A 24,422-nucleotide genomic window follows, 5' to 3' on the forward strand; every position below is an offset into this window, starting at 1 on the left:
ATGTCACTTTGGGGCTCAGGTGGTGTGGATCTGGTGTGCCTTCATTCCACTTTCTCCTCCATTTCACCTGGACGATCTAAGGGGGGACTTAAACTACAAGATGCTGGGGCCTGAAGATAGAAGCAGCCTGAGTTCCTGACTCACCAATTAGAAGAGAGCCACCCGTGCTTATCACAGTGTGATACGGACAAATTTACTTACAGGGCTTAGTGGTTTCTGCAGCACAGCCCAGCTCATCCTGACTAGTACTTTCTCCAAGTTGGCTTTTTTTTTTAATTATAAAAGATTAATTAGTAAACTAATGCTGGCACCATTTTCTGAAAAGACTTTTCCCCTTAAATTGCTCTGATGACTATTGGGAACACTTATGATGGTAGAAGCGTGTATCTGTGACTGGGTTCTGCTGCATGTCCCATGGATCCATCTGTTGATCCCAGTGCCAGCACCACAGTCTCCATACTGTAGCTTTGTGAAATAGAAGTCATATTTTTATGGCAAGATGAGATATTTAAACAAAAAATCTTCTCTTCCCTTTGGCCTACATTCTCCCCTCACTGTGCATTCTGTGTCTGCGTTATGCATCAACCAAACCTCCCCCATCAGCAGGAATACCAGTTCAACTATAAAGAGCAACATTCTCCCAGCATCAACTAGACAACTCCTGAAGAGACAGCATTCTTCTTCATCTTGTATGGGGTCACGTGACTTACTAGCATGACACTTGGATCTGGATCATGTAAACTGTCAATCTTCCGTCATTTGGGGTCTTCCCTGGTGGTGCGGTTCAGTCGGTAAAGAATCTGCCTGCAGCGCAGGAGACCTGGGTTTGATCCCTGGATTGGGAAGATCCTTTGGAGAAGGAAATGGCAACCCACTCCAGTATTCTTGCCTAGGAAATGCCACGGACAGAGGAATCTGGTGGGCCACGGAGTCTATGGGGTAACAAGAGTCAGACACGACTTAGTGACTAAACTACTGGTGGTGCAGTGGTTAAGAATCCACCTTGCAATGGAAGTGCCACGGGTCTGCTCCCTGGTCAGGGAACTAAGATCCCGCATGCAGTGGAGAAACTAAGTCAGAACACTGAGACTACTGTGCCAAAGAGGCGGGAATAGAAAGCCTCTGTGCCACAAGGAAGATTCCGCGTTCTGCAACTAAGGCCCAAACGCAGTCAAATAAATTGGCTCGCTAATAAGTATTTTAAAAATACGTCATTTGATGTATGGCCCTCTGTCTCAAAAAACTTACAGAACTGTGCCTTGACATCTAACAGATGGTTCTCAGAGCTTTCTGAGATGCTCCTCCTGGCTTATAATCCTCAAATTTGGCTCAAATAAAAATTTCCATTTCTTTCATAGATCAACAGATTAATTTTTCATCAACATCTCATAGTAGGTCTTGACATCAGGTTGTGTAAATCCTTCAACTTTGTTCTTTTTCAAATTTGCTTTTGAAAAAAATTTATTTGGCTGAGCTTGGTCTTAGTTGTGGCTCGTAGGGTCTTTGATCTTCTTTGCAGCATGCAGGATCTATTTCCCTGATCAGGGATGGAACCCCAGCCTCCCTGCCTTAGGAGTGCAGAGTCTTAGCCACTGGACCATTAGGGGAAGTCCCTCATATAAAATTTAGATGCAACTGGTCAATTTTTTGGTAATGTGTTTGTCTGATTTTGGTACCAGAGTAATGCTGGCTCATGAAATGATCTGGGAACTGTTCTCATCTATTTTCTGGAAGATCCTAAGATTGATGATATTCCTCCCCCAAATGTTTGATAGAATTCACGAATGAGACCATCTGATCCTGGAGATTTTTTTATGGGAATATTTTTGTTAAATTCAAATTATGTAATAAATATAGGACTATTTTAATTTTTAATTTCATCTTGGCTTACATTTTAAATAACATTTTTATTGAGACATCACTCATATAAAAAAGCGTACAGTTTTGAAGTATATAATTCACTAGAGTTTTTTTGTTGTTATTACATTCACAAAATTTTGTAACTATCACCAAAGTCTAATTCTAGAATGAAGTTAGTTCCCATTGAGTTTCTTGCTTTACTCTGCACTGCCCTCTGCTGTCTTCATCCTCTGGGTATCTCTGGGGTGGAGTCTCAGTTCAACCTCAGCAGGGGACGGACACATCTGATGACTCAAAATTTTCACCACTGTTTGTCTGAGAATGACCAGGAAAGTAAGTATTGATTTGAGGGTTACAAATAAGTTTTATTATGTGGGTGAATTTGAAACATGGAGTATAATGAGGATTGACTCTTTTCAATGGAAGCTTAAGGCTTCCCTTGTGGCTCAGCTGGCAAAGAATCCACCTGCAAAAAAAAAGAATCCGCCTGCAATATATCCCCGGGAGGAGTGAACAGCTACCTACTCCAGCATTCTGGCCTGGAGAATTCATGGACCGTACAGTCCATGGGGTCGCAAAGAGTTGGACAGGACTGAGCGACTCACTTCACTTTACTTCAAAGAAAGCTCATACTCATCAGCTGTTACATCCCATACATGCCGGCTCTCTCCAGCCTCAAGAGCTGGTTTATTTTGCAGATCATCATTCCTCTGGCATGCAGTGATGTGGGATGGACTGATGCTTAGTAAACAGTTGTCCAAAAAAATGTCAGATGGAGGGGCAAGTACACACAATTTAATTCTGAACCTTAGTTACAAAAATTTTAACTTTTTCTGATTATACATAGTATATGTCTATCATAGAACATATTTTGGTATTTGTAAAATATCAAAAAGTAGGAAGAGAAAACAAGTCAACCCTCAAGGAAATCAACCCTGAATATTCATTGGAAGGACTGATGCTGAAGCTGAAGTTCCAATACTTTGGCCACCTGATGCGAACAGCCGACTCATTGGAAAAGACGCTGATGGTGGGAAAGATTGAAGGCAAAAGGAGAAGCGGGTGGCAGAGGATGAAACAGATGCATCACCAACTTGATGGATGTGAATCTGAGCACACTTTGGAAGATAGTGAAGGACAGGGGAACCTGGCATGCTGCAGTCCATGGGGTCACAAAGAGTTGGACACGACTAAGCAACTGAACAACAAAGGAAGAGGAAAAAAACATTTTTACCAGTTTTGCAGTTTTTTTCAGGAACAATCACATGTAAACATTTTTGTGTGTTTTCAAGGCTTTTTTCTCTCTGAACAATACATGGTCCACCCATTCTGGCAGACCATGCTGCAGCCTGGGGGTGCCCGCCAGTCCCACCACCCCTTGGAGGTGGTTCGGCGGCTTGGGGGTGACTGTTCCTCTGGACCCGGTAAGAGAGGAGTCTGTACCTTTGAGGTGGCTCTGGCCCAGAGATCCAGGCCTGAGGTGGCTCCAGCCAGAGGAGGGATATTTTGGTCCAACTGGTGCTATCCTGGTTCTGTGCTCTGTGGATGCCCAGTGGTCTGGGGGGCTCAGTGCATGTCTAGGTCTTGAGGGCTGTTACATATTCCACATCTGGGAACATAATGGGGCGGGGGGTGGCTGCTGCACATGGACACTTCCTGGTGACCTGCCGTATACCCCTCTTCAAGGAACCTCGCTCGGCCTGACCACCAGTGCATGCTGACTCCAACCTGCTTACCGGGTGTCGCTGGCCTGCCCTATGCACATACACACACACCTGCCCATATGTACACAGCTATGTGCATTCATACCCACATACATACATTTACACAGCAATTCACAGATACATGGAAGCACACGTGTGGACACCCATGGACAGAGGCACACGAACTCAACGTATGCTTCTGTGCATGCTGGCGCATACACACACTCTAGTTCCACAGTATGCTAAAAAGGCAAGTCTTAACAGGCAGTCTGCCTTCTGGAGCAAGGTTTGTCTTGATTGCATCATTCCCTGCAGGAACACCACCTCCACAGCCCATACACTCTTCAGCTCACACTGGAGTCCAGTGGGCAGCTTCAGGCTCAGCTGGGCCAGCCAGGCTGTAAGGGACACAGATCTGCCTGGGAGGGAGCTAGTCTCGGGGCAGCGCCTTCCTGGGAAGGAGCTGGATGCTGTGTGGCCCTTCCTGAAGCTGAGCTGCCAGGTGTCACTGGTTAATTAACACAATGACCAACAGACAGTAACAGTCAAGCCTTTATTCACTTGTTGCAATAGCAGCGCGAGAGACCAGAAGGCAGGTGCTGGCTCCCCTTGTTCTGTTTCCTCCTCCTGTGGAAAGGCACTGTCAAGGTCAATGTGGGTCGACTGGTGGGATGGGGACGTCTCACTGCAGAGGGGGCCCCAAACAAGAGGCTCCTGCTGTTTCATGGACTTGTGGCCCCCGGGAGGGGGGAAGGATGGAAAGTACTGAGCAATGAGCCAGAGTGGAGGAAAAGTGTCTTCGAGGTCCCTCAGGAAGGACCTCTCGGCCAAGAGACCCCGAGAAGGTGGCCTCTGAATGGAGACAACCTGGCCAGGAGTAAGCTGCACCCAAGAGCACAGCTGTCCAGAGGGTCTGCACCCTTGTGGGCAGTTCCCAGTGGAGGCAGAGGCCCTGGCTGGGCTCCAGACCTGGTGTGGGAAGGGTGGCATCCCAAGAGAACAGCAAGTAAGGCGTCCGACAGTCACCTCTAGGGGGCAGCATCTCACACCCGACCCTGGCCAAGAATCCTCGCTCCAGCAGATGGGAACAGGATGGAGCCCTGGGAGGCAGATGCCAGCCCCCTCCCACGCCCCCAGCACTGTCCTCCTCTCCCACAGCACCAGCTCACCCGGGCCCGCCCGGGGCTGTGGGGAGGCCTGCCGGTCAGCTGGAGAGCCTGCTGGGCGCACGTATCTCCCTGGATGAGGGCCCGGCTGTCGCCGCCTGGAGTAGCCAACTGAGCCCAGGCGGGGACAGCACTGTTCCAGCACTGTTCGCCCACGTGCACCTGGGGCAGAGCCAGGTTTTTGGGTCGGGGATCACCGAGGAGCGAGGTGGCTCTGCTTCTGCAAAGGACACCAGTCCGTGTCCGGGTAGAGAAGGCAGTGGATGGACTTAAACCTGGGAGGGAAGCAGGGGTCAGGCTGCTGGAGGGGTGGGCTGGCCCCAGCACTCCTCCCCACCGCCGGCTCACCGTGTGGGATCCTGCTGCAGGCTGAAGCCCCCAGCCACATTCACCACGTTATGAGGGTTCTCGGGTCCCCCGTAGCTCAAAGTGACCTGGGAGAGGAGAGGAAGCAGAGTCACTCTCAGGGCCGGCGCCTCCTACCTTGTTCTCCAGCAGAGACGCTGCTTGGCCTCCTGGATTCCAGCGCCCCCGCTGCCCCGCCAGGAGTCAGTATTCTTAGGGCAAACTCAGGAACACCACGGAAAGGTGATGGGGCCTGCTGGGGGCTGAGAGGCATGGCCAGCACAGCAGACACATGGGGGAGGCCGCTGGCACAAGTGTAGGGGCGAGAGGGCCTGGGCCCCCTGCCTGGGCCAGGTCTGTAACACTGGTCACGCCCAGACCACTGTCCCCAGCCCTGCTGCCCAGGGCTGCCCCCTGGGAAGGTACAGCAGCTGTTCTTTACAACAGGCCCTCATGTGAGCCTGGGGATCCCCCACAGCTGGGACTCCGGGTCCCAGCAGCCTGGATTCGGGGTCCACGAAACTTTGCTGCCATGCTGGGACCCACGGTTGTCTCGCCAGAATCCCTCCCTGAGCCCTTGCTCAGCTCAGGGGTGGGGGGGGGCCATGGGGGCAGGGCCCCCATGCAGGGCCGGCCATGGACGCAGCAGAGGCCCAGCCAGCCTACCTGCTGGAGCAGGGTGTCAGGTGGCAGCTTCTGTAGGTTCTCCAGGTGGGAGTGGAACAGTGAGCTATGCAGCAGGCGGGCGCCCAGCAGCCCCTCCACGATGTAGCCCACCGTGCAGTCGTCTGGCAGCCGCACCCGCTCGGCTGTGCTCATGAAGCCGCCCAGGCTGGGGAGCGGAGGGGGGGACAGGTCAGTGCCTCTCCAGCCTTGGGGAACCCCAACCCCCCACCCACAGCAGTCAGCACCTGCTTCCCTCCCACCACGCCTCCGTCACCTGGCCCATGGGCTCATCTTGAGAGCAAGGCCTCTGCTTAGGCAGAACCCGGCCCCACCAGTAGCGAACCAGAACTTGACCGTGGTCACCTGAAAAGGAGGGAGCCACTAGTCAGGGTTAGTCACCCTAAGTCTTCATCTGGACACCCTGAGGGTCATCCCTAAGCTGTCCCTTAACTGCTCCCAGGCCCAGGGGCAGAAGCTTCCAAAGGGACAAGAGGACAGGGCTTCTAAAACTCACTTGCCTGTGGCTCCAGCCCCTCCTGACTTGCCCCAGTTACCAAAACACCGCCTCTGGGTGGATTGGGCATCAGCCCCAGCCCTTCCTTACTGGGGTCTCCATACTCTCAGCTGCCCCTGCCCGCTTCGCCCCAGCACTCACGGTTCCACCTCCCTGGATCCTCTCAGTAGCCTCGATGGGGTGGTCCAGGCTGGGCCGCCCCAGGTAGATGTCCTGGCTAGGTGAGAAGGTGGACAGCAGCTGCAGCAGGCCTTTGGGGTTCACATAATTGTCATCATCCACGTGGCAGAACCACCTGGGAACGTGTAGAAATCTGGAGCCAGGCTGGGCCCAGAGGGTGGGAACAGGGGAGCCCCTGACCCAAGTTGGGGACCAGCCTCCCTTGGCCCTGGGCCACCACATACTTGCGTCCAGACTCAATAAACTTGTCGTATTCCACTGACATCTTGCAGCACAGAGCCTGGCGGGTATGCACGGCGGAGCAGTTGGTGTTGATGACGTGGCCACCTGCCCATTGGAGAAATGGAAGCATGAAAGCCGGGGTGAGACCTGCTGCCAGCCCACCCCACTAAAGTTGGGCTAAATGCTGCTGGCTGGCCGGCACGAGGCCTGTCCTGTTCAAGACCGTGAAGTCAGACCCAATGGTAGTCCTGTCTTGGCCTCACTCAGTTGACCCTGTTGCCGCCATCCGAGGTCCAGGCAGATGACAACCACTTGGAATCCCATGCAAGCAAACCCACCAGGAAACAGGACTGAGAGGCTGGACCATCCCCATCAGGGCAGGCCTGGAAGGCATGGCTCCCTGCTGGCCCTTCTTCAGGGGACGTGGCTCCAGCCAGAGGCCTTGGGAAGTCAGCCAGTGACCAGAGCATGGCTGGAAGGGTGGACCCTGGATGCCAGGCTCTGTTCTCTACCAGCTGTATGACTCTAAGCAGGTGCCTTAACTCCTCTGGACCTGTGTACACAGCAGGGGGCTGCATGGCACTAGACCAAGAGAGAGGTGAGGAGACCCCTCAGACACGGCAGCCAGGTTGGGCTGGGGAGGGCACTCACCTCCCTGGAGCTGTAGTTCAGGGTCGTCCCCGTCGGTAAAGATAAACGTCTGCAGAGAGATGGCCTGTGAGATTTCAAGGGGCGGCCCCCCACCCCGGGGACTCTGGGCCTGGCAGGGCCTTGGCCTGGTGAGCAAGGGGGAATGAAGCGGAACAGGCGAGCCTGGGCTTGGGGATCCAGAAGGGAGGGTGGTGAACCAGGGACAGCCTCCTCTACCTGCAGCATCCCCAGGGCTGCTAGGGCCAGGCTTGCTCTAGCTGGAGGCGTTTCTGGGGTCTCAGCCCAGAAGCTGGGAGAACCCAGTGAAGACTAGAGCCTGAGAAGGGGCAGGAGAGGGTGGGCACTGGGGGTCCTGGGTCCCTGAATTATCAGGCCTGGGGCCTGACAGCCATGCTGGGGACACGTCTGCGGGTAGGGGGTCTTGGGGTGGATCCTGGGTGGGGTCCAGGGCAGGATGCAAGTTTGAGGATGAAGGAGCGGGGATCTCGGGGCGTGCGAGTTTGCCAGAGGCGGGGGCTGGGGTGGGGGTGGTGGTGTCCCGAGTCAGCGGGGGTTTCGGAGTCGGCGGGGTCCCCGGGCGGACCCACCAGCTGTCGGGCCCGGGAGATCCAAGTGCGCAGCAGTAGTCCCAGGCGCGGCCCGTGGTTTTTTCGGGTGGTCTTGACCGCGATGAAGACGTCGTCCGGCCGCAGGCGGGGGGCGGTGGCGGGCCGGGCAGGGGGCGCGCGCGGGCCAGAGCCGGGGACCAAGGCCCGGGTCGGGGCTGGCGCGGGCGCAGGTGCGCGGGGCAGCGGCAACGGCAAAAGCAGCAGCGCACCCAGGGCCGCGGCCAGCGCGAGGCAGGCCCGGCAAAGCGCCCCCCGCGCGCGGCTCATGCGGCCGCGGGACCCGCGGGCACCGCCCGGCCAGGCGCGCCGCGGCCCCTTTAAGAGCCGCCCCGCCCACGCTGCGACCCGGAAGTCGCGGCCGCGCTGCCCCGGAAGTGGACGGTGCGCCGCGGCGGGGTGGGCGAAGATGCCGCTGCCGGTTCAGGTGTTTAACTTGCAGGTAACGAGCCGCGGCCGGTGGCCCCTCCGCGCCCCCGCCGCCGGGCCGGAGCGGGGCCGGCCGTGCGCGCCCCTCGCGCGGCGTCCTTCTCGCGCCCGGGCTCCGGCCGCAGCGTCCCGCCCGTCGGCCCCGGCAGGCCCGGCGCGCTAACGCTCTCTCTCCTTCAGCAGCCAGCCAGCTCTGTGTCAGGGTCGGGGGGTGCAGAGAGTCAGGACAGAATGCGGGGTGGCCCGGCCCCCCGCGCGGCCGCGTCGTCAGTGGCAGATGTGCACTGCACCCTCCCAGCGGTAGGTCAGAGCTCTTCCTGCCGGGCACGGCCGGGGACTTCAGCCTGAGCGCCAGCCTGTCGGCCTGTACGCTGCTTTATGAGGTACCTTCCAGGACAGGGGCCGGGACCAGCCCGCCCGCCCGCCCGCCGGGCCGCGCAGGGCGCCCAGGTGCCCCACTCCCGTCTCCCGGCCGCGACTGCGGCCGGGTTCAGCCGCGGGACTCGCCCGGCGCTGCGGCTTCGGCTGTTCGGCCGCGTCGGGGTAGAGGCCGCCCGTGGCTTGGAGGAGGCTGCTGTCAGAATGGTGGCTGGGAGCGTGTAGCGACCCTTGGGGTCCCTGGGTAGTGGTCCTCCGGAGTCTGGTTCCCGCCCCAGAGATGGGCCATCATGGTCCGGCCGAGCGTTCAGCTCTTGAGCCAACAGTCTGGCCAGGAGCCCCATCCCTGGTGTGGCGGCGCTGGACTTGGTGGGCAGTGGGGAGGGTCTTGGGACAGGATCCCGCCCGCCTGGGAGATGGCGGGCAGAGCTGAGCTGGGCACAGTGAGGGCCTCTCGCCCTCTCTGGGCTTCTCCTCCTCAAGGTGTCAAGGTGACTGCCCGTGTTGCAGGGGGCCGTAGAGCCCATGCAGATTGACGTGGACCCCCAGGAGGACCCGCAGAATGCCCCCGATGTCAACTACGTGGTGGAGAACCCGACCCTGGTATGGAGTCTCATAGGCTCTCCTCCGGGGTGGGTCAAGGGGCTGGTTGGAGTGTCAGTCCTGCTGGGAATTCCAGGCTAGGCTCCCTGACCACATCTTTTTCTAACTCAGAAGCGTTTAGACTTTCTCTGTTGTTGTTCGGTCGCTCAGTCGTGTCTGACTCTGCCACCAAATGGACTAAAATATCTAGTTGCCCATTTTTAATGGGTTGCTGGCCTCCTCCAGACCCTGCAGCTGCTTTTCCCCCACATGGAGGAGCACCTTGTGCCAGGCCCCCTGAAGGTCCAGTCTCACTGCGAGGACAGCTCTTCCTTGGGGCCCCCCTTGGGAAGCCCTGCCTCATTGCTCAGCCTGGTGACTGGCTGCCCACGTGGCTCTGACCACTCACCCCCAGGGCAGAGCTTTACTCCGGGCCCCTGCACTGGCCCATCCTGAGTGGTCTTTCCTCAGACCCCAGGCAGTGGTTGATTTGGTGCCCACGTGTCCCGGCTCCTGACCCACTGGCGGGGGCTTGGGGTCCAGGGTCCCAGCTTGCACAATCTACCTCCACCCCCAGGATCTGGAGCAGTATGCGGCCAGCTATAGCGGCCTGATGCGTATCGAGCGACTGCAGTTCATTGCTGACCACTGCCCCCCGCTGCGAGTGGAGGCCCTGAAGATGGCCCTGTCCTTTGTGCAGAGGACTTTCAATGTGGACATGTACGAGGAGATCCACCGCAAGCTCTCAGAGGCTGCCAGGTGAGGCCAGGGCTCAGCAAGGTGGGGCAGGGACAGGGTGTAGTGTGTGGCGAGCCCAGGCAGAGGCCTTTCTTGTGCTCCTGCAGGCTCCAGAACACAGTGATCTGGCTTTCTTGTTGAAAAGCCATGAGGGGGTGGGGAATGGCTCAGTGGGCGAGATTCTCACTCTCCCTGCTGAGCATTCAGGCTCTTTCCACACCTGCATGCGTGTGTGTGTGTGTGTGCAGTTCTGACACTGGGCAGAGCCTGTGGAGACGGCAACTTCTGGCTTCTCGGCATAGCTGTGTGACTTATTTCTTGCTGGGCTTTCCCGCCAGGCTGCGGGCTCCTGCTGTCACAGCTGCCCCTGTGCCACCTGGGCGCTCTCCCGATGGGGGTGAGGGCCGCTGGGAGGCACCCGCCCCCCCTGCACGTGGGCCCCTGATGGCCAGGTCCTCCCTCAGGGAGCTGCAGAATGCGCCTGATGCCATCCCTGAGAGTGGCGTGGAGCCCCCACCCTTGGACACAGCTTGGGTGGAGGCCACGAGGAAGAAGGCCTTGCTGAAGCTGGAGAAGTTGGACACAGATCTGAAGAACTACAAAGGCAATTCTATCAAGGAGAGCATCAGGTATGCCCAGGGAGCTGAGGGGTGGGCCTCATCAGGAGAGCTTCAGGTGTGCCCTTGGAGTCAGGGGTTGGACAGCCAGTCCTATGGCCCAACCAGTGACCGCTTGTGCCCGGACCCACAGGCGTGGACATGATGACCTGGGTGACCACTATCTGGACTGTGGGGATCTCAGCAACGCCCTCAAGTGTTACTCCCGGGCCCGGGACTATTGCACCAGCGCCAAGCATGTTATTAACATGTGCCTCAATGTCATCAAGGTGGGCCCAGGGTGGGTGGCCACGGGGCAGCAATGCCAGTGGACCAGGAGGGGGCGCCCAGGCTGAGTGCATCCCACCTGCCTGCCAGGTCAGCGTCTACTTGCAGAATTGGTCTCATGTGCTGAGCTACGTCAGCAAGGCAGAGTCCACCCCGGAAATCGCAGAGGTAAAAAGATAGCTCTCTGCCCCTCAAACCCTGATCCAGGATTCCTGACCACTACTGACCCTGGTGGGCCCTGTCTTCCTGGAGTCTGCCTCTGCTCCTCTTAGGCTGGAGCCGGGCGCCTGGGAGTTGAGGGTATGGAGGGCATGTGTCACTCACTTTTGGCACCTTCTCCTGCAGCAGCGTGGGGAGCGTGACACCCAGACTCAGGCCATCCTCACCAAGCTCAAATGTGCAGCAGGTGAGGACCCCAGGGCATAGGGGCAGGAGGGCACCCCAGCTGACCCCAGCCTAGGAAACGCACAAGCCCCAAACCTGTGCTGCATGCACCAGATACTTGCCTGACTCATGTGCCTCTCAGGGAGGTCAGGAGGTAGGAACCCGTGGTTGGGGGTAGAGGCATTGCCTTCTGATAGCTGCCGTCCTGGTTGGTTACCCCCACTTCCATCCCCATCCCCACCTTCACCCCATTCCCACCCTGTCAGGTGAACAGCTCGGGTGCCCTTTGCAGTAGTAACAGCAGCTGCTCGGCCTCCTTGGGTGCCTGGCTCTTGCAGAAAGCTGCTGATGCTGGCCAATGAGGCTACCTCTCCCTCGCCAGCATTTCTGTCCCAGGTGTGCCTGTCGACAGGCAGCTTCCTCTGGGCTTCATCCTTCCTCCCTGCCGCCCCCAGGCCTGGCTGAGTTGGCAGCACGCAAGTACAAGCAGGCGGCTAAGTGCTTTCTGCTGGCTTCCTTTGACCACTGCGACTTCCCTGAGGTGAGGGACGTGAGGTCTCTGGGGAGGAGACCTCACTGGGACTTGGGAAGCAGGCTAAGTGCTCAAGAGTTGGGCTCTTTGTTGGGGGCTCATCGTCATGAGGTCTTAGGCATTCTGAGGGGGCAATGGGTGAGATAGGGTGGGCCTGGCCCAGACTTCTGTGCTGCCTGCCGTTGACCCCCGGTCTCTGATCACCTCCCTTGCTCCTCAGCTGCTCTCCCCCAGCAACGTGGCCGTGTATGGCGGCCTGTGCGCCTTGGCCACCTTTGACCGGCAGGAGCTGCAGCGCAATGTCATCTCTAGCAGGTGGGTGGAGGGTGGGGTGCTGGGCCCTACAGCTCTGCTCCTGGCCCCTGGCCGCCTCCAGGGTAGTGGGTGGGCAGGGCCAGCTCTGAGGAATCTGGCATCTGCAGCTCCTTCAAGTTGTTCTTGGAGCTGGAGCCACAGGTTCGGGACATCATCTTCAAATTCTATGAGTCCAAGTATGCCTCATGCCTGAAGATGCTGGATGAGATGAAGGTGAGGGGCGTGGCCTGGCTGGAAGGGCGGGCAAGTTCAGAAGGCCTGGGGCAAGCTGTCCCTGACTGGCTGTCCTTGCCAGGACAACTTGCTGCTAGACATGTACCTGGCTCCCCACGTCAGGACCCTGTACACACAGATTCGCAACCGGGCCCTCATTCAGGTAAGCATTCTGGTGGAGGACGAGGCCGGGCGCTATGGAGGCGTCTTTGAGTAACTCACGTTCCCTCTGCTCTGCAGTATTTCAGCCCCTACGTGTCAGCTGACATGCGCAAGATGGCCACAGCCTTCAATACCACAGTGGCGGCGCTGGAGGATGAGCTGACGCAGCTCATCCTGGAGGGGCTCATCAACGCCCGCATCGACTCCCACAGCAAGGTGGCCGGACTCAGGGCCGTGGGGTGCGGGAGAGGGACCTTGGGCCCCACTGAAGCTTGCACCTCCACAGATCCTGTATGCCCGGGACGTAGATCAACGCAGCACCACCTTTGAGAAGTCTCTGCTGATGGGCAAGGAGTTCCAGCGCCGTGCCAAAGCCATGATCCTGCGGGCGGCCGTTCTGCGCAACCAGATCCACGTCAAGGTGTGGGCAGGGACAACCCTGGGACTGGAGGGATGGGACGGGTACACACACCTTCCTGGTCTGAGCCTTGTTTCCACTGCAGTCCCCTCCCCGGGAAGGGAGCCAAGGGGAGCTGACACCGGCCAACAGCCAGTCCCGGATGAGCACCAACATGTAAGAGCAACCTCCACCTCCAGGATGGTCTGCGCACCCCCACCCTGTCCACCCCCCACTCTCGGACTCCTGGGCCTCTCATCTGCTCCAGCGGCACCCCCCGAGGTGTTGCCTGTGGCCCACTTGCAGGGGTCTGGCTGCTGACTGATGCTAGTCCTTGGTGCCCCCGCCTGGGCTTCCATGTGCCCAGATTCTTGTGCCCCCTCCCCCTCGCTGCACCTTGTGCCGGGGGCCTGGGGAGGAGGTGGGCTTTCCTTGAAGGAGAAGCCCACAGGGCTAACCCACATGTCACCTGGGGCGCCCACTGGGAGCACTGCCTCCCAGCCTCCATGTTGATGCATCGTTTGAGGTTGCAGCGTTGTTGAATCTTAGTCCATTAAAGGGCAGCCTGAGAACAGCCCCTGGTACCACTCCTTCCTGTCTCCATGGGGCCCCCTTTCCTCACACTCTACTTGGCTTTGCGGGGCGGAGGCCAGCGCATGGCCCTCCCTTAGGCAGGTCTCCATGGCTAAGATGAAGGCAGGAGGTGCCTTGCCCACTTTCCCTGTTCTAAGGTCGGCCCCCATTGGCCCCAGTAACATTCATGTTATCAAAAAGCCTGGGAACATCCCATCTTTGAAATGGTTTATTGTTCATTTTGAACACACGCGGGCTGTGAGGAGGGCAGGTCCAGCCTGGGAGCCTGCTCCTCAGTACAGCATCTCCGGGCCCCCAGGATGGGCCGAAGGGAAGACCAGCTTGTCCTTCCGTGTGAAGTAGCAGGAGGTTCCCTGAGTAAAGGCGTTTCCTTAAGTGGGACGTCAGTTGAGGCTTCAGCAGCAGGCCTGGGGGGTAGCACATGGGGCTGTAGCTGCCCATTTTAGGCCAGGGCACCGCCCACAACCTCAGGGAAGCCACCTGGTTCTCCAGGCCCGGCCTGCTGTGGTTCCTGCAGCCGCGGCTGGGCACCCTTCCAGGCCAGAGACCTCTCCAATTTGGTTTTAAAAAGCAGTCCGTGACCTGGTAGAGGGGCAGGAGGAGGGAAATGGGGCTCAGGAGGCTGAGGCTCCACTGCCCACTGGGGAACGGGGTGGTGCTGATGGCAGCAGGCGCTCCTCACCTGGGCAGTCGGCAGTCTCCTTGAAAGCTCGCTTCTTGCAGCAGCCCCGGCATAGGTTAAACACACACCTGTTGCCCTGGACACAGAAAAGCTTGTGAGCCAGGGGCTAATACCCCTTCCTCAGCCACCCTGTAGCCTGAGTGGCCAGGAGCATGGAAGAGCTGTCCTGAGGCCAGGCAGAGCTACTTTACAGGAAAGAAGCCCCCCTACCATGGGCGGTGACCCGGCTGCCACCAGCACAGATAGAAAAGGGACTCCCCGTGCAGGTCCCCACCGCTCCTGCGGCTGAGCTCTGCCCTAGGTTTTAATAGCCGGGACGGACGGACTCACCTTTGGGTTTCCACACTGATCACACTTTGCGTATTTTGCTGAGAAAAGAGCGAAAGGAGGTGCTGTTGGAACTAGGTAAGGCCACCCACCACTGCCACCTTTTACATGTAGCCTTTGGTAGGTGTCCCTGCTCTCTTGGGGTGGGCAGAGGACACAGCATACATGGTCCTACTGGGAAACCTCATCTCACTTGAAGGTCCTTCCTGGGCATGGCAGCCCCTAGCCCTACTCCTGCCTCTCTAGCTGCCCTAGGGCAACAGTTAAGGGACAGTGGAAGGCAGGATGCCTGGCTGGCTGTGGCCTCAGGGAAACTGCCAGTCTCCTTGGGGCATGTGGAAGGGTTGCAGGGCCCTTCCTGCTGGACTGCCCACAGCGTAGGAAGCAGCAGAGCCATGTGACCCTGGGGGACCCGTTAGGGACTGGCCTTTTTGCCAAACTCCAGTGGTGGGAGCCACTTACGCTTCAGTGAAGGGTCAAAGGTCTTGTGGGGGTTCCTCAGCTGCTTCTTCTGCTTGTTCTTGGATAAGACATCCGTGGTGCCCTCCTCCTCCTCCAGGGCCCGCTTGCTGCGGGCACCCCCATTCTCCTTGCTCCCCTCCTTGGGCCTGAAAGCGGGGAAGGTGGGCAGAACTGAGAGACACCCATGAGAGGCAGCCCACCAGCTGCAGTCCCTAGATGAGGACGTATGTGCAACTCTGCTGAGGCCCCAGCAGCCAGCACGGAGGCTGGACACCAGTGTCTGAACCCTGGGTAGGGCTCTGGCTACAGATGACAGCCCAGCCTCACTTCAGAAAGTCCAGAGGAAGCTAGAGAGGGTCTAGCTGATCCCAGGACAAATCCACTCAGGGTCAGAGGACCTTAGAGAAGCATCATATGGAAAAAGCAATTTAAATAAAACAGCACAGGCTGATAAGGAAGGAGGCCCCTAGTCACCAAGGGATGGAGCTGAGCCTCCCAGCACGTCCAAGGCTGGGCAGCAGGCAGAAGAGTCCCCTCCTCTGTGTAACACCTCCCACCTAGGTCAGCCCATGTGCAGGAGGCTCACCCTGGCCGGAAGTAGGGCTGGCAGATCCAGTGGAAGAAAGGCAAGCCTCCTGAAGGCTTCTCTCCCTCCTTCTGCCTGGATATGTCCTCCTGGAAAAGCCCAAAGGGCTCTCAGTTAAGAGGCCCAAGACCAAGTCTCTCCCACCACGTGGTGGCCCAGCACCTACCTGACACCGCAGTTTTAGCTCCTGGCTCACTGCAGCAATGCCCTCCAGGGTCTTCACTTTGGCGAGCTCCTCTCGAAGCTGCTGATGCACCTGCAGCCTAATACAGATGCTCCATCAGAGAGCCGGCTCAGCCCCCACCTCCCAACTGCTGACCCTGAGCCTTTGGCACAGAGGGGCACAATCCCTCCCCCCCCCAACCTCACCACATCACTGCAGTCCTCCCAGACCTGACTTGGTGGCAGGTGATTTTGTGAATGTCTGTGGAGAGCTTATCTTAAAAACCCCAAAGGCCCCAGGCAAGGCTCAGATCAGACAGCATCTGCCATGGGGGTTGACTCACGTGTGGTGCCACAGCTTAAAGAGATGGGCCCGGACATAGGAGAGGGGGCAGGGGTGCTGCCGCACAATGTCCAGGTACTCCTCGGCCAGCTCCCACACGGCAGGGCTGCGGCCCTCGAACAGGGCAGGGTTGTGCAGGTTTCCCTCTGCAGGGGAAGGTGATGCAAGGCTCAGGGCCCCTGTGCCTGGCCATCCCCAGGGCAAGGCTGGCCACTGGCCTGAGAGTGCTGGCCAGTCAGGCAGATGGGGCTTCGGTGATGACGCGTGAAGCCTGAGGCTCTTCAGCTGGGCCAGTGGTGCCACAATGTGGACGGACCCCTCCAGCACCTGACAGTGGTGGCCCAGTTGCAGGCGAGGGCACAGCCTCACCTGCACTCATGACCCCTTGCACCCCCGTGTCCTGGATGCAGCGCTCCACATCCCGCAGGCACTGGATATTCCCGTTGGCAAACACAGGTATGGCCACCGCCTTCCTGTCGGGGAACAGGATGAGCACACACTCAGAAGGATGCTGCTTCCCCCAACCCTGGGGGCAGTACCAGGCCCCCAAACTCCACCTTCCCACTGAGCTGCTCGCCCTCAGGCCCTGCGCCCTCATCTCGTGCCCAGAGGCCTGAAGGCCTTGCCCCGGGGCTGGACTGTCTCCCCGCCCTGGGCCCACCCGTGCCCACTCACCGCACAGCCTTGATGTGCTCCCAGGACGCGGTGCCTGACAGGGGCCCCTTCTGCTCCTTGGTGCGCCCATGGACAGTCAGCAGCTAGAACACGGGAGCACCTGGTTCAGCTCCACTTTCAACTGCAGCCCCCAACACTCCAGGGGACTCTCTGCCTTTGGCTTCTCGGGCGTCAGCCTCCCTCACTCCTCTGGGCCACACTTGGGCCAGCTGACACCCTGGGAGTGCTGCGTAGGAATCCCATGTCAGAGCTGTCCCTCTATGCCGCCCAGGATGTGGAAGTGAGAGCCCAAATGCTTTCAAGGGCCAGTCCTCTTTGCAGTGGCAGCAGGAGTGCTGCCAAGGCCAAAGGTGTGAGGGAGGAGCAAGCACCAGCCTGACCCCAGGACTGGTGGGGGTGGGTGGGGAGAAGGTGATTCAGGCCCAACACCACCCCTAGGCAATACTGGCCTCCTGGACGCAAGCATGGGACTTCCCTACCTGCATCAGGCCTCACCTAAAGGTCACCGATTCCTGCCCATCCCAGGGGTAAGCCCTCAAGGGGTGTTTCTGGAAGTGCGGAAGCAGTTTGGAGCCCTGGAAGCCCACCGTCCTCACCTGGCAGCCAGCCTTTTCCAGCATCTGGGCATATCTCACAGTCTTGTCGATCTCTGGGAAGACGCGGATCTTGCATGTGACGGGAACAGAAAGCTTTTCGTGGGCTAGCAGAACTGGGGAAGGGCAGAGTCGGTTCCTGAGAGAACTGTGCTGCCACCTTCAAGTAGGCTGTGGGGACCCATGGCTAAGCCCCCAAAGGAACACAGGCTCCACAGACGTCCCGCATGTGAGTTGTGCCTCCAATCACACTGGAAGAGGTGGTCCAGGCAAGGATGCCTCCTTCCAGTACACCGTCTATTTGGTTTGAAGGAGGGCAACAGGTATGGGACAGGCAACTTCACAGCCGCCCTCTACAGCAGGAAGGGGGAGGGCACACCAAGGCCAGGAGGACTCTGCCAGCTACTGTCCTCTCCTGAGCCCTGCTGGGCTGTCTCGGACTTGCCACCCAACTACTATGTGGCCCCACGTCCCCAAGGGCAGCACACGGCCAACTCACTCATTCTCTGGAGCAGGTCCCACTCCTCCTGCAGGAAGGCGCCATAGTGACCTGCAAAGAACAAGCACAGCCTCTGCACCCTCCCCCTGCATCCACACTGGCCTCGACCTGCCTGGCCACGTTCTTTCAGTTCGGTGGCCTGAGCTCAAGGGTGCTGAGCTGAGTGCCCACCCCACGTGGTCTCTGACCAACCAGGAACTCCCCAGGCCAGTGAGGGAGAAAGGCTGAGATGCCAGGGCAGTGGCCACTGGTGCCCGAGGCAGCACAAGGGTGGAGGAGGGACTCTTCAGCAAAACACATTTATCCAGAGGGAGCCCCACAACTTCCTGAGCATGGAGGAAGTAACAAGCCCCTGACGGCCAGGTGAACCTTGTCCCCTACCCCCAGTGACCGAGAAGGGCCACCCTACAGAGGGAGGAACAAAGAAAGGGCCCACATCAGAAAGCTGCCAGAGGAAGGCCCTCAGCCAGCTCACCCACACATCTGGCATCTCTGCACTCCAAGCCTTGCCTTAGCCAAAAGCCGGTACACAACACAGAACCCCAGAACAGGAACTCTTACCTCGTTTGGCAATCATCTGCGGGCAGCCCAAATTCAGGTCGATGGCATCACAGTAGTCCTGAGCCAAGAGAGCCGCCTGGACAAACACCTCTGGGTCATTGGCACAAAACTGGAAGAGACATGACTGTTGCCACAAGCCCCAGCCAGGCCCTGGCACCGGGGCTGCCCAGGGGTTCATAGGTGGGAGCGTAGCCCCAGGGGATGACTGCAGGATGGTATCCTATCTTAGATGTTTACAATATGACCAAGCTAGAGATGTCCCTGGTGGTCCAGTGGTTAAGACGCCATGCTTCCACTGCATGGGACACGAGTTCAAATCTCTGGTTGGGGAACTAAGATCCCACATGTCACACAGTGTGGCCAAAAAAAAAGCAACATGACCAAGCTAGGATGCACCCCCATGCCACCAGCAGAGCAAGTTACAGATTCACACAATCCTCCCAGATGTAGCAGAAAGCCAGTATCACTGACTTTGCCAAGAGCAGAGCTGTTCTGTCTGTCTGATAAAGAGGGGGCACCTGGGATGATGTCAAGGGCGGGGAGGGAGGGGCTGCAAATCTTCCACAGCACCCAAGCCATCCACTTGCCAAAAGTCTGAGGCAGCTACTGGGAAGAGATCAACCTCTGTAAGAACTGGCCTGCCCTTGCCCCTCTGATCTCGGAAAGCCGGGAAGCCTTTTCTGGAAAGGCCCAGGAAAAGGTTCTCGGCCAGTGTTGGAGGCTGGGCTGCTAACCTGTACAATGAGAGGCCGGTCCTCGGGGCACACATCGCAGTACAGGTTCTCCTTTCGGTAGTTGGCATCACGGACAAAAACCTGGGCATGCAGCATGGGTGTGTAGCACAGCTGGGCCCCGTGTCGGCGGCTCAGCAGCCTCCAGGCCAGCTCGCTCTGGTCCACCATGGGGGCCACTACGTGGCGGGCCCCCCCCAGGGTGCGGCTCCAGAACTCAAAGCCTTCCAGCTTTGGCATTGCCTCCACACTGAAGGGCAAGACCATGGGCTCAGCCGCAGCCAGTGGAGCACAGGTGCAGGAGGTGACCCCCCTCAAGGCTGCTCTAGGGCTGCCTGACGGTCACAAACGCGGGTGCTAAGGGTGTCGGCTGATGCAGGCCAGGAGCTGACGCCTCATTGCTGTCGCCTTCCAGTGGAGACCGTGGGCAGGTTACTCAAACTTTCTGAGCTTTAACCTCTCACTTCTTAGCGGGATTAAGATGTCTGCCTGGCAGGACTGGCATGAAGAGTAAATGGAACAGTGATTGATAACCTGTCAGTGCTTTGCCTGTCAGGGGAGGCCATCACAGAAGGCAGCTACAACCCACAAGACCTGGAGATCCCCACCAAGGCAGGACCACCCTGTAGTGACGCTGCCCTCCGGGCCCACCAAGCAGCCCATGGCAGTCACCTGGACACTGTGCCCTCCTCTGGGTGTCAAATGTATAAAAGCACTAAGAGTACGTTCCCTCTGGCTTCTCTTACGCACGCCTGGCTAACCTTATCAGAGCCACCGATCCCTACAGTGACTTAACAGGTGGTAGGTGGCCTGGGAATTACAACTGGAAACCTCAAAGGATCAGATCGTAACGAGGGACTGTCAGAGAACACCGACCTCCTGTACTACTTTGGGAATTATTAAGCAGGGTCATCGGCTTAACAATTGCCTAAGCGCCCAGTTGTGGGTTTATTTTCGGGAACTGTGAAGCGACATGTAAAAATCAATATGATGCCCATAGAGGCCTGGACACGAGGCGCCGAGCGCAGGGCCCTCCACCTCCACCCAAAGGAAGAGCCCCGGGGCCCCAGAGAACCGCGGGTCAAACTTGAAGGGAACCTACCTACCTGGGCGGAGCCGAGCCACCTGGGCGCCCGAGCCGGGTCGAAGTTCCTCTCTGCGCAGCTGGGCCCTTCGGGGCCGGGGGGGATAGCCAGGGGCCCGCCAGGGGCCCCACCGGGAGCTCCGGGGATGCGGCTAGGGTACCGCGGAGTGGAGCTCCTGGGCTCACCCCACGGCTTAAGACCGCCACGCTGGGGCCGCCACCGGGCCGCCGCCGGGCCCAGGGCTCCGCGCTGGGGCCGCTGGGAGGTGCTCCGTCAGGCAGTTCCGGGCGGCCCGCGGTGCTGCGAGAAACGCATTCCCGGGAAACCGCACCCGGCTGCTGAAGGGCCCGCCGCTCGGCGGAGGGGCGGTGTGCGGGGTGGGGGTCGTAGGCTAGAAGTCGACCCCGCCCGGCGCGGTGGGGCAGTTTCGCAGCGGTAGGGCCGGACAGGGGCCGCTGGGGCTCTCCCCTCGCTTGAGGGGGCTGGTTATCGCCCGGGTGCCACCGTACCCGAACCCCCGCCCTCCCCAGCAGAGGCTCGGGGCTAAAGTCCTCGCCTCGGCCCCCACGCGGAATCTCATAAAAGTCTTCGAAGGACCAAAAATCTCTGTTTAATTTCGGAAAGCAAACACCGCGTGAAATTCCTGGCCCGCGGCCCCCAAAGCGCCGCACTCGGCCTCCCAGACCCACAGGAGTCTTCATTGTAAACTTAAGACATGCGAGAGTCACCGGCTTAGCGAATATAACCACCTTACTTACCTCCTGCTTGTTCTCCTAAATACTGTCTTCCCTTTCCTAAAGAAACCGATTGATCCTCGTTTTCCCCCTCTCCCTCCCTTTCTCCTATTACCTTCGGTTACAGAAACCTCTACCTCTGATTACTGAGTGTCGGTCCTCTGTATCCGCCAGAGGGTGTGAATATACTTTCTTCCTGTTCACCTGTCTTTTGTCAATTTTATTTGCAGGACCCCTAAACACAGTCCCAAAAGGGAAGAGGGAAAGTTTTTCCTCTAGCAGAACCAAGTTTCATTTTACCATTTCATCCTTAAGTATCTCAGTATCCTCCAAAGACAGGAATTTTTAGAGCAATATCATTAACACACCTGAAAAATCCCTATTTCCTAAGATCAAATATCCATCCTTGTGTGTCCAGTATGGCAGCCAGCTGTCACATCTTGAGTGCTGGAATGTGGTCTGAATTAAAATGTGCTCTAACAGGAAAAAGACACACCAGATTTCAAAGACTTAGGGGAAAAAAAGTAAAAGTTAATTCATAATTTTAAAAATATTGATATGTTGAAATAATATTTTTTATATTACATTAGGTTACATATGAGTGCCTAATACGGCAAATTCCCTGGTGGCTCAGATGGTAAAGAATCTGCCTGCAATGCAGGAGACACCAGTTAGATCCCTGGGTGGATTCCCTGGAGAAGGGGAAAGCTGCCCAATCCAGCATTCTCGCCTGGAGAATTCCATGGACAGAGGAGCCTGGTGGGCTACAGTCCATGGGGTCATAAAAAGTCAGACAGGACTGAGAGACTAAGACTAACACTTTTTCTTTTTTTCTCTTTGCGGGTTAAATATATTATTGCAATTAATTTGATCTTTTTAACTTTCTCGAAATGTGGCTACTGGAAATTTTAAACTTACATATGTGGGTGGGATTTGTGGCACAGCAGATTGAGGAGCTCACCAAATTTCTTCCCAAAACAGCAAAGATAAAACTGGACAGAATTGTTAAAAGCAACCATTTCAGGACTCTGGAAGTTGATCAAATTTCATACCATATTTGAAAAGCACTTATTAAAAAAAAAAAAAAGAACTGCACATCTATGAGAAGACCAGTGGGAGCCTGTGATTTCAGTATTGTACAATTTTTATTTCCTTCCTCCCACTGGTAATTCCACCAGAGCCTGGTAGGCCTTGAGGGCCTCTAGTTCCTATAGACTCTGGAGAGAGCTGGCTAGACTGGGAAATAGGGAAAGCCCCAGAAAACAATTGTAATCACAGTAGCAAACAACTGGGTGAAAGTGTTAGTCGCTCAGTCAGGTTTGACTCTTTTCTACCGCATGCACTATAGCCTGCCAGGCTCCTCTGTCCATGGAATTCTCCAAGCAAGAATACTGGATTGGGTAACCTTTCTCTTCTCCAGGAGATTTTACTGACCCAAGGACTGAATTGAACCTGGGTCTCCCACATTGCAGACAGATTCTTTACTGTCTGAGCCACCGGAGAAGCCCCAGACAACTGGGTAGAAACCTGTATCTTGGCTGCCTGATACTGGTTGCAGAAAGCAATAGTCCAGCCATAAATTTAACAAAGAAATTCAGTAAATGAGCTAGCCATGTGGGCCTTGATAAGATAGTAATTTGCTAGGCTGTGCATATAGCAAGGAAAGACCAGAGTTGGCCACAGCTATATACTCCTGTCTGACTGAAGAAGAGGCTTTGTGCAAGGAAAAAGCTGGGCCCAAACAATAAACTGCTTGAGCTAACTGCAAAGGGTGGAGGCCTTACTGGTTCAGTAGACTTAAGCATAATCGCTAACCAATAACTGGCTGGCCATTAAACTATAATGGCCCAGGGATAAGTCTTAGGAAACCAGGCTTGCATATAAAAAAAGGTTTTATTTTTGGCCTTGCCACATGGCTTGTGGGATCTAAGTTCCCCAACCAGGGATTGTACCTCAGCCCTCTGCCATGAGAATGCAGAGTCCTAACCACTGAGCCACCAAGGAATTCCCTAAAAAAAAAGATTTAAAAAAATCTAGTAGAGGACTGACTTGGCAGTCCAGTGGTTAAAACTCTGTGCTTCCAATGCAAGGGGCACAGGTTCCATTCCTGGTCAGGGGACTAAGATCCCACACGTCTCAGTGTGGCCAATAAAACCAAAAAAATCCAGTAGAGATACCAGTGGCAACACACTGTAGGGGAAACAGACCATATAGAATTCATCCAGGTTGGGTGCTGAGCAAACAAATGCCAACATCAATAAACACATACAGTAAGGCAAGGAGGGGGTCAGAGTCCAGAGTTACTTACTACAACATATTATGAATGCCCAGTTTTTAATAAAATTTTATAAGACAGACAAAGAAACAAAAAATTTAGGACATACACAGGAGGAAAAAAAGAAAGGTTCCTAGAAACTGTCCCTGAGGGGGCTCAGATGATGGAGTTAGCAGGCAAAGAATTAAAGCAGCTACTGTAAATATGTCCAAAAGACAAAAAGAAACCGTGTTTAAAGATTTTTTTTTTAATGTGATGACGACTCAACAAGTTAAGATTATCAATATCTTTAAATGATTCTTAAAAAGCCAATGGAAATTATGAGCTGGAAACACAATAACTAAAATGAAAATTTCACTAGAGGGCCTCAGCAGATATGAACTGGCCAAAGGAAGAATCAGTGAATTTGAAGATAGATCAGTAAACATTATCCAATCTGAAGAACAGAAATGAAAAAAGCATAAAGAAAAATGAACAGCACCTCAGAGACCCATGAGATACCATCAAGAATACACATATAATACATACACATCCAAGAGAAAGGAAAGACGAAAAGGAACAGGAAAAAGTTTTTTGAAAAAGTAATGGCCTCAAACTTTCCAGATTTTATGAGAAAAACATTAATTTACCAATCCAAGAATCTTAAGAGGATATATAGAAAGATATTCACACCTAGACACATGATAGTCAAACTGCTAAAAGACGAACACAAACTCTTGAAAGCAGTAGGAGAAAGCAACTCATCAGCTTGTGATTCATCCAGCCTGGCATTTTGTGTGATGTACTCTGCACATAAGTTAAATAAGCAAAAATCACATGATCATCTCAATATATGCAGAGAACAAAATCCAACAGCTAATCATGATTTAAAAAAAAAAAAACCTTGATAAACTAGGAATTGAGGGAAAATTTCAATTTGATGACAAGTATCTACAAAAAACTTACAACTAACATCATAGTCAGTGGTGACAGACTGAGCTTTTCTCTTAAGATCAGGAAAAGCTAAGAATGCCAACACTTACCACTCTTATCCAAAATAGTACTAGGAGTTCTAACCAGTGCAATAAGAGAAGAAAAAGAAATAAAAGGCCTTGTGATGGCTTCCCTGGTGGCTCACTGGTAAAGAATCCCCCTGCCAATGAAGGAGACATGGGTTTGATCCCTGATCCCAGAAAACCCCGCATGTC

The 24,422-nt window shown here is 55.9% G+C and overlaps 3 protein-coding genes across 6 annotated transcripts; 1 reads left to right on the forward strand and 2 right to left on the reverse strand.

Annotated features, from left to right (window-relative positions):
* Positions 1-4,102: 4,102 nt before the first annotated feature.
* Positions 4,103-8,248, reverse strand: RFNG (RFNG O-fucosylpeptide 3-beta-N-acetylglucosaminyltransferase). 2 transcript variants are annotated; one of them, XM_020906475.2, is made up of 8 exons: positions 7,895-8,248; positions 7,308-7,356; positions 6,659-6,761; positions 6,396-6,567; positions 6,015-6,103; positions 5,741-5,906; positions 5,078-5,163; positions 4,103-5,004 (listed from the first exon to the last, which is right to left on the reverse strand). In XM_020906475.2, the coding sequence occupies exons 1-8, from the start codon at positions 8,180-8,182 to the stop codon at positions 4,923-4,925; spliced, it is 1,035 nt and encodes a 344-aa protein (XP_020762134.2). In that variant the 5' UTR covers positions 8,183-8,248; the 3' UTR covers positions 4,103-4,922. The 2 variants fall into 2 exon arrangements, with proteins under 2 accessions (XP_020762134.2, XP_070335843.1); XM_070479742.1 differs by having other exon boundaries at positions 6,396-6,549; positions 7,895-8,246.
* Positions 8,249-8,377: 129 nt separating this feature from the next.
* On the forward strand, positions 8,378-13,500 carry GPS1 (G protein pathway suppressor 1). The gene is given in 15 exon segments (XM_020906001.2): positions 8,378-8,627; positions 8,630-8,724; positions 9,230-9,322; positions 9,879-10,060; positions 10,504-10,668; positions 10,790-10,925; positions 11,014-11,091; positions 11,269-11,329; positions 11,763-11,848; positions 12,060-12,154; positions 12,262-12,367; positions 12,450-12,530; positions 12,608-12,745; positions 12,816-12,950; positions 13,033-13,500. Coding segments are annotated over 15 exon segments (1,581 nt in total). The 5' UTR covers positions 8,378-8,572; the 3' UTR covers positions 13,108-13,500.
* Positions 13,485-20,496, reverse strand: DUS1L (dihydrouridine synthase 1 like). Of its 3 annotated transcripts, none has more exons than XM_070479739.1 (14): positions 20,248-20,496; positions 19,145-19,639; positions 18,411-18,519; positions 17,850-17,900; positions 17,354-17,466; positions 16,758-16,840; positions 16,452-16,555; positions 16,084-16,228; positions 15,744-15,840; positions 15,578-15,666; positions 14,992-15,137; positions 14,533-14,570; positions 14,203-14,278; positions 13,485-13,927 (listed from the first exon to the last, which is right to left on the reverse strand). In XM_070479739.1, the coding sequence occupies exons 2-14, from the start codon at positions 19,406-19,408 to the stop codon at positions 13,653-13,655; spliced, it is 1,590 nt and encodes a 529-aa protein (XP_070335840.1). In that variant the 5' UTR covers positions 19,409-19,639; positions 20,248-20,496; the 3' UTR covers positions 13,485-13,652. The 3 variants fall into 3 exon arrangements, with proteins under 3 accessions (XP_070335840.1, XP_070335841.1, XP_020761696.2); XM_070479740.1 differs by having other exon boundaries at positions 20,244-20,496; XM_020906037.2 differs by having other exon boundaries at positions 13,833-14,102.
* Between the last annotated feature and the right edge of the window lie 3,926 nt (positions 20,497-24,422).

This window comes from Odocoileus virginianus, chromosome 17 (genome assembly GCF_023699985.2).
Source record: "Odocoileus virginianus isolate 20LAN1187 ecotype Illinois chromosome 17, Ovbor_1.2, whole genome shotgun sequence".
NCBI lineage: Eukaryota > Metazoa > Chordata > Mammalia > Artiodactyla > Cervidae > Odocoileus > Odocoileus virginianus.

What these genes read in the sequence shown, in the direction of transcription:
- RFNG (XM_020906475.2), bottom strand. Translation starts at nt 8,182, where the DNA reads ATGAGCCGCGCGCGGGGGGCGCTTTGCCGGGCCTGCCTCGCGCTGGCC. An exon ending in TGAACTACAGCTCCAGGGAG is followed by an intron (nt 6,762 to 7,307) that starts GTGAGTGCCCTC and finishes TCCAATGGGCAG; the next exon opens with GTGGCCACGTCATCAACACC. An exon ending in AAGATGAGCCCATGGGCCAG is followed by an intron (nt 5,907 to 6,014) that starts GTGACGGAGGCG and finishes TCCGCTCCCCAG; the next exon opens with CCTGGGCGGCTTCATGAGCA.
- DUS1L (XM_070479739.1), bottom strand. Translation starts at nt 19,408, where the DNA reads ATGGTCTTGCCCTTCAGTGTGGAGGCAATGCCAAAGCTGGAAGGCTTT. An exon ending in GAGCACATCAAGGCTGTGCG is followed by an intron (nt 16,556 to 16,757) that starts GTGAGTGGGCAC and finishes GTTCCCCGACAG; the next exon opens with GAAGGCGGTGGCCATACCTG. An exon ending in ATCAGTGTGGAAACCCAAAG is followed by an intron (nt 14,279 to 14,532) that starts GTGAGTCCGTCC and finishes TTCTGTGTCCAG; the next exon opens with GGCAACAGGTGTGTGTTTAA.